A 17414-nucleotide genomic window follows, 5' to 3' on the forward strand; every position below is an offset into this window, starting at 1 on the left:
GCTCTTTTCTGGGCAGCAATTGATTTGCAATTCTTTCTCTCTTTTTAAGCTTTGAAACAAATTCACTAGCACTACAGCCTTCCCTGAGCACACACTGCTTCAAGAACAACATCATACAAAGAAAGAGGAGAAAAAATAACTTATGGAGCATTACTTACTCTTGGTGCATGTTTCCCAAGTTCAAATATTCTTTTCCCAAGAAGAAAAATTATAATTTTTTTTTAGAAAAAAAAAAAAATGTATTTAGCATTGTATTTGTGCAAAAGCTAAAAGAGTTTTTATTGCAATGATTTATCAAGAATATATTTCTTAAGAGTAAATTAGTGACATGTTTCATAGGTTAAAAAAAAAAAAAGGAAGAAAAACTTCTATATCATTTTTTTTGTTTGTTTGTTTCCATTCTGAAGGAATATGCAAGTCTTCCATAGTTCAATAGCTATCAGATCCTGCAGGAAGACATAATTTATTCTTTTCTGTTGGCGAATATGAAAGAACACATGGGCAGCTTACTACAAAACTTTGTTTACTGGAATGGTTGTGAATCTGTATTTTTAAAACTGACATTAAAAGAATGACCATGGGAAGATAAAGGAGGGAAGAAATCATACTTGCTTTTGTTTCCATTCTCTGTACATCCTCATATCCCTCCCAACACACAGCATGTTAACTCGCTTTAGGGACTTCCCATACTCACTTCAGAATGTCTCAAACTCCCTGCCTCAGTCTGGCATTTGGAGAATCTCTATGAACCTAGAGAAACCTGTATGATTGTTAGCCCCTCTCTGTATGATTTAGACATTTATGCTGTATCCTTGCATCATATCTCCGTGTTTAGGGAGAGAGATTGTGCTAAAAGTGTCCACCACCTGATGTTACAAAGTACCAGCAGCCACATCAGTTTGTGGCGGTAGGAAAGTGTAGCTCCTGAAAAGCCTTCCAGGCAAGATAATAACCCTGAAGCTACTGCGGATTCAGTCAGCTGAGGCAGATACTCAAGTGATGAGGCACGCAAAGGAGCTTGCCGCTTTACACATGGGAATCCTTCCAGCAAGGGAAGGGATAAAACAAGGGCAAGGGAGAGGAAAGAAAGCCTGCTTATTCTCACAAAAAATGTAGTGAATAAGTTCTAGACAGCTCTTGTAATGGCGAGGGGCTTCACCTGGAAGTCTGCTTTCTCTTTTTTTCCCACAAATCTCTTTCTGTCTCCTGTGCTGACTAGTGGCCTTGACAGATGAGCCGCAGTGAGTCTTGCTGCAGCAGAACCTGCCTGGTGTTGCTCTGTAGGCTGTCGGTGGCACAGCAGAGCTCAGAAGTGCCTCAGCAGGCTTGGGATTGGGAGGGAAGGAAGCCTTGGGAAGGGAGCTGAGCTGCCAGTCAGCAGCCAGTCCCATGAGGCTCCTTCCCTTGGCCATGCCATGAGGTTCTTTCCCTTCGTCATCGGCTGTGGGCGGCCCATGCCACCACACTGGTTTGCTGCAGGTGGATGCGGATCAAAGCCTGGAGAGCTCCACGACTGTGCAAAATGAAGTCTTGCTCTTTTCTGCTGGCAGCAAGTCTTAGAAAGGAACAACTTCAGGACCTAGACCAGTGGTTCTCACTGCCCCGAGATGTGTCAGACGTGGGGTGTGCCTCAGTTTTCCATGAGAAGTACACAGAATTTTTATGTTTCTGACCAAAGTAAATGTTGGTGAAATGTTTTTTTTTGTTGATATAGATATATATATCAAGGCACCCAGAAGCTGAAAGCTCTGCATATTTTTATATCTGCATGCAAATGCCAAAAAAAGTCTCTCATTAAAATGTTGAAGCTTTACGAGACACATAGCCTGCCTGATACCCACTCCATTCCTTGCTCCAAAATGGTTCTAACCCAAGATTTAGTCAGGTAAATCCACAAATTCTCTCTTCTAGATTTTTTTTTTTCATTCTCTTTCCATTTCCCTACTGCTGTCAGCTCCCCTTTTTACTTCAGGCCATCTTTTATCTTTTTTTTTTTATTATTATTTTTTTTACTTTTTTTCTGGTGAACAAGCTGCTTGCTCATCAAAAGCAGAAAGACAGAAAAGAGCTCCTCCAAATGACTGTCCTGTGGCTGTGATAAGCAGCTCCTGCATCCCCTTGCAACAGTGAGGTCCCAACCAGCAACCAGGGACATGCAGCCTGGGGTGGAGAGGGTGAGTGCACCAGTTACAGCGATCTGGTGAAACCGTGAGGAAGCCTGGGGCCACAGTGTTCCCTGCAGCTTTGGCACCTCCACAAACTGTGCTGTTGATAAGGAAAAGGGACGCTTTCTTTTTATAAGTGGGGAATCCCCTCATGTGACCTGCATGTAAGACATGAAACTTGGAAGCAGCAGATGGTAAAGTGAGAGTCACTACGAGGGATGTGTGACTAACAGGAAAGCAGCATCCAACACAAAGCAAGCAAGTACCGGGAGACAGCAAAACTAGTGGAAATGAAGGCATTCAGACTACAAGCATTCTCCAAGCATGGAAGCAGTAGCTGCTTCTGCAGAAAGGGATGAGGAAATGAGGGCAAAGCTTTGTGGGGAGGAGAAAGGGGAGATGGAAAAAGTCTGAGACATCCTTGTCAGAAATAGTGCCTGAAACACAGAAACGGCTGATACTGAGTAACAGGGGAAAAAAAAAAAAAAAAAAAAAAAAAAAAAAGGGTTTTGGTTTTGTTTGTTTGCTTGTCTGTTTGTTTTACCTAGCATCTAGGAACACAGAGAGAACAGACATATTATAAGACAAGAAGATAATTGGCATGAGAACTTATAAGTTCTTATATTACTTATGGCAATTTTTGAAATTATGCAAGATTCCCTAATTTTAAAAACACAAAATTGGAGGAACATTTGATTACAATTTATTGCAAAGATTTGGGTAATGATGGTAGATTTCATCCTAAAGCTACAGTCTAAAAAAGTCAAGGCAGCAGAGCCATTCAGGTAAAAATCAATATATCTTCCTAAACTGAAAAATAATTACCTGTATAGCCCTGATAAAAGCATAGCAATTAAATAAGAAGAAGTGCTAAGTAAGTCGCAGCCAAGCCTGGAAGGATTCAAGAACACACCTGTGTGTCTTTAATTATATGAATTACTGTTAGTTCATATCCCAAAAATGAGTTAGCAGTCTGGAAGATACACAGTCAAAACTGTGATTAGAATTTGTTCCTTGCAAAGTACTCAATGCTTTGTCCTCTTACCTCATGCAATGGTACTATTGCACCCATGGCATAGCACCAGTCCTAGCATCAGTTAGCACAAATCATCTTGACCTAGACAGTCACAAAACCACAAAAAGATCTTGTCAGCAGTAAAGATAACCAAGAGATTGACAGATGATAAAGAATGGATGGAAAGGATCCCTCCTGTGTCATGCTAAATTATCCTGTGTACCTTATTGGATGCTAATTGTAGCCCTGCACAAACTGATATGCTAAGACCTGCCTATGAGAGTCAAACGTAATGAAGAGCTTGACGTGGCAGAGATTTAACTGTAGGAATGATGAGAAATAGAACTGCCACAAATCTGAATCTGTTATGCAGGTGAGCAAATGGTTACCCACACCAAGGGCTAGAGAGCAAAAGCCCAACTTACCATGGACTGTAGGTCACTTAAAGTAGTTACAGACATGGGGTGGGAGTGGAGGAGAAGGAAACAAAGGTAACTGTGGAGTGGTAATAGAAATATTACTAATAGAATAGCCTCACACAGATCCTGCAGAAACTCTTGAAACAGGGTTAACAGCTAAGGATGAAGTCAGAAAAGGCAACATAAATTTGTTGTCTGGAGGTGGTAGGAAGGTAAATGAATGAAAAACAAGCAAGGTGGAAGCAAGAACCATGCGAATAGCACTGTGCAGTAGAAAGAGTCAAGGCTTTAACTGCTATGGATCCAAATGCCAGCATGGTGGGAAAGAGCGTGTCCTCTGCACCAAGTAGAAGCTAGTCTCCTCTCTCTTCCTCAAGTTAGCAAACATTAGCACCAACTGGAGGACCAGACATATCAGGAGCTTGCTACAAGTTCAACAGAAGTAGCATAGATTGGAGGGAAGTGGGGATGCTAACTGCACCAGAAAGAGGCACAGGAGCTGAAGTGTATGCACACAGCCTGAGCACTACCTGTCGAGGGTAAATATGTCCTTAGTTCTGTGGTCGTAAAGTTCACGGGTACTATGATGTATGGAGAGCATGAGGATAATCTGCCCCTGCCTCTTACTGGCAGCTACTTGCTGCAGCTGGCTCCCATCAAGCCTATCCATAGGGTGTGCTTGTATTAACCTTCTCCCACTATTCCAAGCCATCCAGCACAATGCTACATGCCTAAACTTGTTTCTCCCTCATGCCACCTTCTGTTCCTCTCCCTCTTTTTTATTTTTATTTCTTTGCTATGTTAACCAAATACCTTCTCCCTGTCACACAAATCTCTCATTTATTTATTTATTTATTTTTGTTGTTTTGAGGGTGTCTGAGGGAAGGAGGGCTGAAGCACACAAAGATCCTGTCAGAGAAGTCAGTCAGTGAACCTAAAGTCAGCATAATGAGCAAATCTCATTATTTCAAAAGACCTATGCTACAGAAGTCTTTTGGAGGCTACTTCTGTCTAAAGCTGCAACTTCCATTTCTGAAGATAATTTAAAATAATAATAATAATAATAATAAAGGTGATTAAGAAGTAGAGAGCACAAGTGTTCATTCTACAGTGAAGAATGTACAATTTTTTCACCTCAGAGACTAGGACCATGTCCAAAGTTATTTCATGAAATCTGTTTTCACCCTAAAACCATTTTCCTAATGCCTTCTTTGTTTTTCAGCCTGTATTAGCACATGCACCCTAAATGAAAGTTTTGTGCATTTATTTGATTAAATGCCATAGTCATTTATGCAAAGTTGCTGCCATTTCTGCCTATGGAAATCTAGAATAAGACCAGAATGGTCTTATGTGCAGAAAATGTAGTCAACCAACATTAAAGCTTGTTGGATACTTGCCTTGCACATGCAAATATTTTTCCCCTACATTTGGTACAAAGACTTGTACTGGTCCTATGATTTTTCTTAAATTTCTGCTGAAGATTGTAGAGAATCTATGCAGTTCACATATCCCCAAAAATTACTTCTGTTTTTTCACACAGAAAACTGGCTTTAAGCATAGATAAACTTATTTGGAAATTACAACCGTAATGTTTGCAGTAAAGCTGTATGTGTTCTCAAGTGTCTTCTTAGTGTCCCCTTTATGGGGAATGTCATGGACTTCAACAAACACTTTAATTATTTAGCTGTATGTCAAGATCTGTATTTCCTTCCTGTGAGGAGAATATCTTTTCAGTTTTCAGAAGTGTAGTGGCTTGATGTGTCCAAATCAGCAGCAACCATGATAGCCACAAACAATAGGTATATATATATAGCATAAAATGAGATTCTCAGATGTTTCTCAAACACACATAAATAAAAGCAATATGCTTAAAAAAGATAAAAGGTTTCCTGGTGAGTGTTACATTTTGCTTTTTATAAAAATGTTCCTGAAGGCTGTAGAGTGCTCTTGATCATGATTTTAGAACAGTTCCTTAAAAACCACATGCAGGCATCTCAAACTTTTCAATAATGCATTACTGTCAGGCTTAATGTTTTGTTTCTTAGCAGTAACCTCTGATTCAAAAGTACAAATGCATATCTACTTGATGAGATTGTAGAGATTTAAGCTGGGCTTCCTAAGGATACTAAGTTCACCATAAAATAATAAAAAGAAATCTCAGACATCCTTTATGAGCACAAAAGCTGTCTGGAAAAGTCATAAAAAGAATATTACTGTACACAAGGCAAAGATTTTATAATGTTCAGCCAAATTGCACAGTTTCCGGTTAAATGAACACTCACGGAGCAGTGTTGTATTCTAATAAAACACATAATGTCCGAACATTTTCTGCCAAGTGTTCACACAATTTCTTTTTCTTCTCCTTCCATCATTGGACGGAATGTCCAGTTTGTGACCTTCTAAAAGACTTTAGAAAGAGTCAAACATTGCCAGAGCAGGAGAAAGATAACTGCACAGAAAAAAGGTACAGGTCTTGAAGCTTCTTGTTAAGTTGCAGTAACTGATAGAAGAGCAAGATATTTTGCTGTAGGCACTTGGGTCTTCAATTCTCCTCCCCTTGGTTTGATCTTTCCTTCCAAAAAATTAGCATTCTTAACAATACAAGCATTTCAAACTTTCCATACTGCTGGAATTAATTGGCATTTTCCATGTATGCTATATTCAAAAAAATTAAGGTTCCATTTTTACCAATAACTTCTAATTGTCCTTTAATAGACTACAAATACATTGAAATAAGTAAATGGAGCCCACGGTAATTCAATTACACTTCTCCTTCTGGTAAGCTTATCCTTCTCTATTACTTTACATTCATTTATTTGTGAAATATTGAGTGGTTATCATGACCCAGTAGCAAAATAGAGAATGTATTCATGTCAAGGTTTCTCTTGGGTAGAGTATGATTGCCATTGCTCTACAAAGATTGTATAGGTGGTGAGGAGCACTTCAAAGGATGCCCATGTCTCTTATGTCTTGACTTCACTATTCATCCAATATTGCCAGGGGTGTACGGAAAACCTTATAGTTCACAGACACTCAATAAAATCTTCCAGTTTATCTTCATTTAGCTTGTGGCACCCTGAAGACACTCTAGAATGAAGACAGCACAAATAAAAGGCTGTTGCTGTGTGGTGGCTGTCCTTGCATCTCAGGAACAGCACAAGCATCTGTGAGCATCAGTAGAGTTGCATCTGGGGCTAGTATAAACTGATATAAAGTTTAAATTTATGCAAGCTATGCAGCTGAGGTTTTGGTGCTTTATTGTCAAAGTTAAAAGAAGCAAAGCAATGCAGAAGAGTTGATGTGCTAGATCACCCAAAGAAAGTATTTTAATGGCTAGGTTTCTTGCCTGCGGAGTAAATCACCTTCAATATCCTTAAGTCTGCTTCTTTCTGATGAAACATGATTTTTTTCTCTTCCATCGCAGAAGTTTGACAAAAGACAGATTGCTCTAACTGATTCTGCTCCAATTCTGTCCTGAAAGCTGTCATTATGTGTCCTACCTGCAACAAAAGACATAATACCACTTGCCTGCTGTAGAAAATGATGGTGTGTGTTTATCTGCACCCTTATATGATATCTCTTTTTCCAAACAGACATTAGGGAATGGCTCAAGAAGATATGATCAAAAATTATCTGTCCCTAATGGAGTTTCAAGATGCTTCTATGACTTCCCAGCATCTGAACTGCTCCATGGTATGCCCTCTCAATCCTGAGAGTAGAAATGCTTACAGGAGGGTCATATGCAGGGGAAAGCTACAACACTAGCAGAGAAGGCTGGTCTTGTCAGTGCCAAAAGTAAAGTTCAGATAATTTTCAGGGTACTAATGTCAGGCTTTTGAGGTCAGAGAAGAAAAAAAAAAAAAAGAAAAAAAAAGTTCTTGTTTCATCAGAAAATAGACTTCACTACAGCTACTGAAATGATGTAGCCTGTGTTCTGTGCTGTGTTGAACACCTTGGGACTTTCTGGGGAAACCATTCTAAAAGCTTAGCACAAGTTCTACAGAAGATGGAGGAATAGGGTGGTTGAAACATTCAGAAATTGCCTTTTCATCATGTGTGGAGTTTGAAATTACTGCAGTCAGTATTCAATAGAACTGCCCAGGTATAAATGTAATAAACCAAATGTTCTGTCAGCTAATCCTTTTTGAGCTCTCTTCCCAAGATACTCTTCTGTGCACAAGGGAATATGTCGAATAATTACTCCCGAGTACCCAGTGGAATAAGTAGTAATTACACCATATAAACAGAAATAGATCCTTGTGCCAACGGTTCCACAACTCACAGGAAGCCTTACTCCAAACTTAAAATTTCTAAGGGTTTTTTAGTTTTCATATTCCTCTTGCACCGCAGCATTGATGATGTTCACAGGGCTGTAGAAATGTTCTTGCTTTGCAGTTTATATGAACTACCTGTCTGTAACAAGTATAATAAACAGTTGCTATACCCTGGGGTTCTTTTCCTCAGCTGCAAGGTAGGGGCAGCAGATGTGCAAAATTAAATCCTCCATGATTACGGTACTGCTCAGAGGGCCATAATACCTACCCACCCCCAGGAGAATGAGTCAGTCAAGCAAAATAGAATACTATTCTGATTTCTGATCAGCACAAATGTAAATCATAACAATGCTAGTAAACCATGCCATGAAGTGGAGGCAAAGAATCAGATGTAAAACTGGCAGAGGAAACTTTAACCTGTGTTATGATGGTCTGAGAGATCATACAGAGTATCATGGAAAAATAATACTTCTACTGGACAAAGGTCCACCTTCATGACCAGGTATTATTGTCAAGCTAGAGAAGAATGAAAATGTTGAAAAACCTAAAAGGCAAAAGTCTTGGAGATAGTAGATACAATTTGTACTACTATCCTAGAAGGTCTGCTCAATATCATCTCACAGTATTCTACTCCTTCGTAGTTATGCACTAACTTTCACGCTTGGTTTCAGAAAAACAATTTATCTCACTAGACTTAATTGCTGAATTAAAGATTCTAAATTCCTTTTTCATACCTTGGACCAAGGCGCCAAATATAAATCCGCTGTCTATGGTTCAGTCTGTCAATACAGCCAAGAATTAGGATGTTCCTGTTTCTGAATCCTAAGTAATCTAACAGAATCAATTACAGTTTTCCTGTCCTAGATGACATCCGGTATTCACAAATACAACCTGAAACATTAAAATAAAATCAGCATGAAACTAAAGTTTCCACCCATCCTCATTCATCCTCAGTAAACATAGTATTGTTTTGCATGGCAGGGTGGATTTCTCACATTTCTTATAGACTTCAGGTTGGAGACTGCATGGTAAGGAACAGGATGGATCATGTCCCTCCTCAAACTCCAGAGAAGAGCCAGAGCATAGTAAAGCACATTGTATCGCTCTAGTGACTGGCTAGTCTGTAGGCTATGAGCAGCCTTGAAGGAAACCATGCCTCCTGAAATAGTCAGGAGTGAAGGTACATGTTTCCTCACAGCTCCTGTGTTGCTACCATATACTGCCAGAGTTGCAAACCTCTGACAAGGCTGGCCATTGCAGTCCACATCAAAACGCGAACACTGGAGAAGTTTCAATGGTAGATGTTGCTGGGCAGGGCTGGGGACATTGAACCACCCCTGTGAAATCACACGTCTGCCTCTGTCCCCAGACATGGCCAGGGTTGTGAACTGGGAATTAAAATTACAGATTTTACCTTTACGCAGATGAACATCTCCCGTCAGTTTCACCATAATTTCATGCCAGCATAAGCAAGGGCTGCCAGCAGTAGTCCCCACTCTCACCTCCCCTTCTGTATGTTTGTGCTGTACTGCTCTGTTTCCTCTCTTGCTCCACCCCAGGTGTTCACATCTTCCCAAGGTGAACAAGACTTGGACCTGAACCAAGTTAAATTTATTTTCCACCCCCTTTATATTACTTTTCAATCATGTGTACTGTTTTATCCCATTCACCAAGTGAATTTGCCTGCACAAATGCTGCTGCCTGCACAGAGAAGAGGACAGCTCAAGCAAGGGAATGAGAGGCTGTGTGCTCAGCAGAACCAAAGGCAGAGAGAGGGTCATCTATCTTAGTAGCAGCAGCAGCTTGTGCTGTGTTAGTTATTGTGAAAGTACAACAAAGTCACAACAGTCATCACTATGTCTGCATGGCTAACCTTTATCCTGCCAACTTGTATTTATAGTGAAAGAGATTCTAGCCATTTTTTCAACAAAGGTAATAGTATATTTTATATGTGTAGCTAAAATTGTGTAAGAAATGCATGATATCAGGTATAGAGGTTGAACACATGGGCTGCTTTCATTCCAATATTACAGCCCTATAAATGCCTAAATATGGGTAATCTCACTGGTTTCTGAAACTAATACATTTTATGATTATGTAGAAATATTTTGAGAATCTCTGTTTTATAAGAATCAAATGTTCCCTGTGAAAATATCTGGCTTTAATTTCTTTACCCATAGTCATTGCACCTGCTGAAGTAAGTACTATTCACAGCATGGCACAGCTATCTATGAAATAATTTAACTACATCATGCATAGTCAGCAGAAGTTCAGCACTGTAATTTGGAGAAAGTGGCTCCATGCTGTCACTGTCTAAGCAACACATTATGCTGCAACACTTTCCTTTCCTACCTACTGTAGAAATATGGGCATTCTTTCAATTTTATCAAAGTATTCCATGTTAACAACACATTTACAATAGATTAAAAATATATATTTTTTTAAATTTTAATCTTCAAGAATTCAGCAACTATAAACCATAAGAAGTAATATCAATAGCATAAACAGGTAGTTAAATCCTGAAAGTATTCCTGAAAGTCCCCGAAGTGGTGGGACTTAAATCAAAATCATTTTATGTGAAACAAATATAAAATGGTTGTTCATTGTTCAGTTTAACCAAAACACTGAAATGACTCAGTTTTTCAACATATACCAAAAAGTTAGCTGCACAAGACACTGAAACGAGCACCAACCCTGAGTTCTGCAGCATGGGTTCAAGCGCTGAGACTTGATGTTCTTGCTACAAGGCGTTGTGTGTAACCTATCTATGAGGACACTTTTACAGAAGAAATTCAGGAGTTTTAGAAATCATGTAAAATGCAAATTCTCAAAGCTGCTCTTTGAATGCATGTAGAGGGAGTACAGACATCTCTCCATTACCTGTGCATGATGTACCCAGGTGGCAAATTAACTGGAGCCTGACTTTCCACAGCACTCCTGGCTGCAACAGGAGGCCTGAGGGCAAAGAGCAGAGCACGTGCTGCTCACACCAGGCCCTCTTCAATCCACTTCTGTTTAACACTGGGCTGCTCTCCACACTAAAATGTTTGCACTTTTTCAGAGACAGAAGTACCAAATTTATTCTAATTTGCATTTACTTGTTATAACTCTTACTCTGGGAAAACAATAGTTGTACAAGGAAGACATGAACCATTAGAAGGACTCTGGTACCTAAACCTTCCCAAATAACATAACCTGGCAGTAAAGTTATAGCTTCTTTTGAAAACTAAGTAATGCATGGAATATTACTTCTAGTTGCATAGTGCAAGTCACTGGAAAGAAAAATATCTTGGCGGACTGACAATGAGCAAAAGAAAATCTGTCACCAGAAAATAGTCCCAAAGCTGGAAAAGTATTTTGGAAATAAATATTTATTATTCCTTTTATTTACAGAAAATAACTCTCAAGTAGCAAACCTCTCAGTTATGACACATAGTAATCTTGGCTCGTTATTTACAGACAGCTATTGCTGCCCATGACTTTTACAACACTTATATCGATTTCTCTGGTCCAACATTCACCAGCGAAGTCAGTACTGGATTAAAAAATAAAGATCACTTTCCAGCTCATGTTTGAAGTATATAACCATTTTGCCATATTTTTAGTACAATGGAAAAAGCTGTGATAGACATATGGTAATAAACGACTCAGTTTCTACCAAGTGCTATCCAAGCTGTGTAGCTTGGTGTTCAGCAGGGTAATAACAGTCCTGTTAGTCCAGTCAAAGTGATAATAGATGTGATTTGAAAGCACAGTAGCATAAACTTGTCACCAAAACGTGGTCTTCTGGAAACTGCTTTTATCACAGGAGAACTATGACTTGGCCACCACGGTTGATGGCCACGTGCTTTCATTGCCACAAGCTGTGAGAATCAGTAGAATTAGAGGTTATTGTAGAAATGTGAATGTCCTTTATGATGGTCTGTAGTAATTCTGTACATCTCTTATGTCTGTGTTCTTATAGCCACTTGGGCACTGAAGTAGCTGAAATGAGAAAGAGGCAGCAGTCACAAAATGAAGGAACATCAGCTGTGTCTCAAGCACCTGGAAACCAAAGGCCCAACAACACATGTTGCTTTTGTTGGTGCTGTTGCTGCAGCTGTTCATGGTATGTCCTGTAGTATATTTGGTTCCATATCCACCACAGGTAAACAATGAGAATGGAAAGAGCCAAGTACTGGGAACATGCAAACTTCTGGGAGAGGATTGCTGCCAAGAGGCACAATTTAAACATTTCGCACGCAAAAATAAATAAATAAATAAATGAATAAAAATAAAAAAAATTTAAAAAAATAATTCCCTGATTTGGTTGGACATCTTGTGAGGGGGAAAGGGGGAAGAGGAAAGAATAGTAAATTCAAGATATATTTACCCTATCAAAATCATAACTAAATGAGAAAATTTCACTCCTGAAACTTATATGTGAGAGACTTCATGCTGAATATTTTATATTTTGTGTTCAAAGTGTCGGGACTTTTTCTGCTTGTATTTCGATATTGCAGTTCTTTGCATTCAGGAAGAAAAAAGGGAGACTTGTATTACTTCTTAGTTGTTAAATAATATATATTCTGTAAATCTGAAATCATAAGCCTTGAATTCTACTTTACCTTTTAACTGGTGTGTCAAAATTTTGATGGAAAAAAAGGCTTAGTAATTGTGGTTGCCTGTCTGTTCCTGAACAAAGTGTTGGCTTGGAAAGTCAAAGAATTAAAGACAGTTTCAGAAATAGCTTAAAATTTTCAGTGTCTTGAAAAACATTGTCTTTACTTCTTATTTTCATGAACACAGTCAGTGTTGAAAGAAAAAGAAATTGACCTGCAGTGTTCAGAGCCTGTGCATCCTGTTACATACCGAGTTCAGCCTCTTTGGAGTGACCATTCATCTGTGTATCTGTGTTATTTTCACTTGAACCAGCCCTCTAGCCCCAATCTAAAATCAGAGGCTATTTGCCCCCAGTACATTTAAAAATACATGCAAGTGGATATTTGGAGCAAAGATGAAGGAGTGCTCATGCTTTTATAAAGATACTTTGCAATGTGTTCATTCCATACAGCAAAGGGGCAGAAGTGCCTTTAATGGAAAGAAACAGGAGGATGTTTTGCTGCTGTTTTCTTCTGCTTGTGACAAAGGCACAATATAAGATTTGCTACACTATTACAGACCAAAGGTCCATTTAGTTCAGCATCCTACCTCAGGATGCTGTAGTGGATGCTAGAAGGAAAGGATAAAAGAAGTGAACATCCACATCCTCATGCTTACCCCAACAAAAGTCACAACTTCTGGCAATCTGCAGTTTAGGGACTTCCTGGCCCAGAGGTTATATCTATGGTTATTTAAATTCCCTTGATGGAATTTTCTTTCATTAATTTGTCATACGGTTTTCTGAAGTGACTTCTGTAACTCACCTAAACTTTTGGCATCTAGTTTCCCATAGAAATAGATTCTACAGCAGACCTGTGTTCTGCGTAAATTATTAACCCCTCTTATTTGTTTTAACCTGCTACAGAATAATTTCATTTGATGCCTCCTTGCTCGTATGATTATGAGGAACAGTGAATAATTGTACTCAGGATGATCATTTTTTAGAAAGGCTCTGTCGTATCTCCCTTCATGTGTCTTTTCTTACATAGTCTCCTCTATAATCTCTGTGATACAGAAATTGACCCAGACCTTAGTTTATCCCCTTCTATGGATCCACCTACTTGTGTCTCTCTATATATCTTTCCTTTTCTACTATCCCCCGTCTGAGATGTGTGACCAGAACTGTTGCAGTAGTCAAGACATAGCTGTACCATGGCTGCACTCTGTTGCAATGCTTTCATGAGCTCTGTGCCCCTTGAACTTCCTCCACACCTTAGAATGCAATACCATTACATATTTGCTTTAAATTGTAGGATATCCTTCCAAATGCTTTAGTAACTGTTTTTGCTGTTGATATACTGTCTTTTTTGGGGAAAAAAGGGAATGTTGAATGGTAGGGTTTGGGTGCTTCGTTTGTTTGTTTGTTTGTTTTTGATAATGTAGATTACACTGAACATGCAGAAATTCTGTCAATTTAAGCTAATATTCTGAATTAAGGCAAAACACGCAATCAAAGGAGGTAGTGACATCCCTTGTATTTTCTAAAATCAAAGAGATAAAATAGATGATATAATAAGTCTTTTCCAGCTCTATCTTCTGTGATTCTACAGTGGAAACCCCAAAAGAGAAGAGATGGGACAAATTTTGAAAAAGACAGCATGAAATGCTTCTGAATCTGAGTTAAAATGAAGTAATTGGTTCTGGTGACAAATTTGTTTGGTGAATTTGAGCTGTCCAGGTGGAGTACAAATTACTGTTCTTGCACCAGTTACTTACCCTAAAGAGAAAAAACAAACAAACAAAAAAAAACTTTGCTAGTCACTCATTATATAGATGATTATAGGTAGGTAATTCTCTAGGGTCATGTAACAGGAAGGCTTAATCAATCACTGTAACAGGTTCTCTGGACCTAATGTAATTACATGCTTTCCCTAGTTCCACAGGTATTTGAGTAACATGAATTTCTCAAGAGATACCAGTCTGGAAACGTAGCTGGGTTTATTAATGGTGATAATAATGCTTTAGCTGTCAATATCAAGATAAGAAGGCTTTTCTTCTGTTTTTCCACCAGCTTATGTAACTAAGGGACAGCTCTTATATCACTATCATTTAGTGCCACAACTTCCTCACTATTCATAGAAAAGGGGGGAGGGAGGAGGGCAGCTTTTAGCATAAAGCTTTCACTTGTGTCTATGTGAAGAGCTAGTTCAATAGTTCGTATCTCCACACAAATCATTCCAATTCTAAAAATATGTTTTGTGAATCATGTGATGTTTGTTTCCTTTTGTTCTACCCTGTGTTAAAATCAGAATAGGCATTAAGTCTTCTGTTTGCATAACAGCATAGGCAAATATTCACACCTTTGTTTGGAGAATTAATACTTTGCCTAACAGAGACTTGTTAGCAGCAACAGGTTGAATCCCAAAATTACCCAGTACATATTTTTACAAACTTTTTTTTTTCTCTAATAATTCCTTCTTAAAGGTAATAAACTTCCGGAGCACATTTCTGTTATTGTGAGTTAATCCCAGAAGGCATCTGAGCCCCACCCAGCCCTCCCTCCCAGCTGGCTGGGGAGAGAACTGGAAAGGTGAAAGGCATAAAATTTGTGGGTTGACATGAAGACAGCTTAATAAGTAAAACAAGGCTGCATGCACAAGCAAATCAAAACAAGGAATTCATTCACTGCTTCCCATGGGCTGACAGATGTTCAGCCATTTCCAGGAAAGCAGGGCTCATCATATGTAACAGTTACTTAGAAAGGCAAACACCATAATGACGAATGTCCTCCCTTCGTCCTTCTTTCCCTCAGTTTTATTGTTTAACATGATGTCATAAGGTATGGGATATTACTTTGGTGATTTTGGGTCAGCAGTTCTGACTGTGTCCCCTCCCAGCTTCCTGTGCACCCCCAGCTAACTTGCTGGTGGGGCAGTGTAAGAAACAGAACCTTGACTCTGTGTAATCACTGTTCAGCACTTGGTGTGTTATCAACACTGTTTTCTCCACAAATCCAAAACATAGCACTGTACAATCTACTGTGAAGACAATTAACTCCATCCCAACCAAACCCAGTATGTCCATTGGTACAGATCATGGAATCATAGAATCATTAAGGTTGGAAAAGACCTCCAAGATCATCTGGTCCAATCATCCCCCTACCACCAATATCACCCACTAAACCATGACCCTAAGTACCATGTCCAACTTTTCCTTAAACACCCCCAGGGAAGGTGACTCCACCACCTCCCTGGGCAACCTATTCCAATGCCTAACTACACTTTCTGAGAAGAAATTTCTCCTGATTTCCAACCTGAAATTTTAGATAATTGTCATGACAGTAAATTGCTTAGTTTAAATGGACAGAGCAGGGTTTGCCCAGATTGCCAAGATGGAGATAAATGGACTCCTTAAGATGGCATTTTATTTTGATAGGTATGGTCAGTAGGATGCTCAACTATTTTAAGCCTTTAAGTGGTAGTTCCTGAGCATGACTAGCTAATTATGAGTGGTTCCTCCTTACTGGGGAAAATACATTACTACTGAAATCCTCAACAGCAAAAGTTTGTCCATTTACTTCAGAGGCAAATAATATATGCCTCTGAAGGTCTTCTATAAAACCTTCTTCTCTCCGTTGACCAGATATAAGCCTTAGGTGCTTACTTTGGAAGGACTGCCTCACTGAAGTGTCTAGTATATAAGTACAAGTTAGGTACCTAAGGTGCTAAACTGAATCCCACCCTGTGTCTTAAGCCACCACAAAATACCATTCCCATAGAGGAGAGAAGAAAAGGCTTCCTCACGAAGTATAACTTCAATGATTCAAGTAGCCATAACTGTCCTAGAATGACTATCTGTGATTTCCTCAATTTCACTGCTCTTCAGAGAGCTGCACTAGTGTTTAGTGCTATGGCTTTAGTGCTTTGAGCTCAGCCTGGCAAGGTAAAGGCGGAGAAAGACCTTTATTTCACTTTCTTTAACAGTCCACTAATTCAACTTCCTGAGCAGACATCAGTCTAGTGGCTCTCATGCAAACATTTGTAAATCATATTCTTCAAAATAATCTCAAGATGCAAACACGGAGATATTGGCTATTTGCCATTTTTACTTTGCTTCCTTTTTTTTCTCCCACCCAGAGAAGTCACAGTTTTTTATCCTCTCTTCCTTTTATAAGGTGCTCAGTGAATTTCAAAGCTCTTGGACACCCTGATGCCTAATAAGACCTCTCTTATTTCATCATACACAGAAGGTTCAGAGGACATCCAACATCAGCCCTGCAAGACCTTTTCTGTATGGGACCGTGGGGGACATGAAGAGGCTTCCTCGGGATGAGTGAAGCTGATCACACAACCATACCTACTTCTGTAGCTTGATTCAAGTATCTGAGCTGGATGGCCTTTTCCTTAAAGGGAACCTTAACGAGACCTGCAGCAGTTGCTGAAGAACTTGTGGAAGAGGGAGAGGTGCTCACAAGTCCAGCAGCATGACCCATACAAAATCTGTGCCCGCCATTTGATTTCTTGTGACCTTTCTGTGACTAGTTTCCCACACCCAAGAGATCTCAAGGAAGATAGGGTATTTGCCAGCTTGGCAGTAAACAAGAGTTGTGTTGGAAAGAAACCTCTCCCTTCTAGCTCTAATAACTTGCCCATGCCTGCTGTGAGTTAAGTCTGAAACTTCTTCCTGATGACATTGTTACACAAATATTTTTCTTTATTAAAGGGCTCATTTTCCTTGCCTGGGTTTAGGAGCTGACCTGGGACTACAGGAAGATACTTCTGTCACTTGTGCCTTGAATATGAGATGACAGATATAGTTCTAAGATGTGATTTCAAATTATATTAATATTTTTTTCCTCTATGGGGTTCAATGTTCTCCTCCTCCTAACTAATAGATAGCATGAATAGTACTCTAAATTAAAAAATAAAAATAAAAATCTGTACTTCCAACCTCTAGTACT

General features: G+C 39.2%; 1 protein-coding gene across 3 annotated transcripts in view; it reads left to right on the forward strand.

Annotated features, from left to right (window-relative positions):
* Positions 1 to 17414, forward strand: part of RGS17 (regulator of G protein signaling 17) — a 74531-nt gene that overhangs the window by 31484 nt on the left and 25633 nt on the right. For 2 of the 3 annotated variants that reach the window (XM_040551364.1, XM_040551366.1), the window contains exon 2: positions 11838 to 11981. In XM_040551364.1, coding sequence (XP_040407298.1) covers positions 11863 to 11981 — 119 coding nt within the window. In that variant the 5' untranslated portion in view covers positions 11838 to 11862. Of the gene's footprint in view, positions 1 to 7210; positions 7293 to 11837; positions 11982 to 17414 lie in introns of those variants that run through there. The other variant, XM_040551365.1, reaches the window with a different exon arrangement.

This window comes from Cygnus olor, chromosome 3 (genome assembly GCF_009769625.2).
Source record: "Cygnus olor isolate bCygOlo1 chromosome 3, bCygOlo1.pri.v2, whole genome shotgun sequence".
NCBI classification, from domain to species: Eukaryota; Metazoa; Chordata; class Aves; order Anseriformes; family Anatidae; genus Cygnus; species Cygnus olor.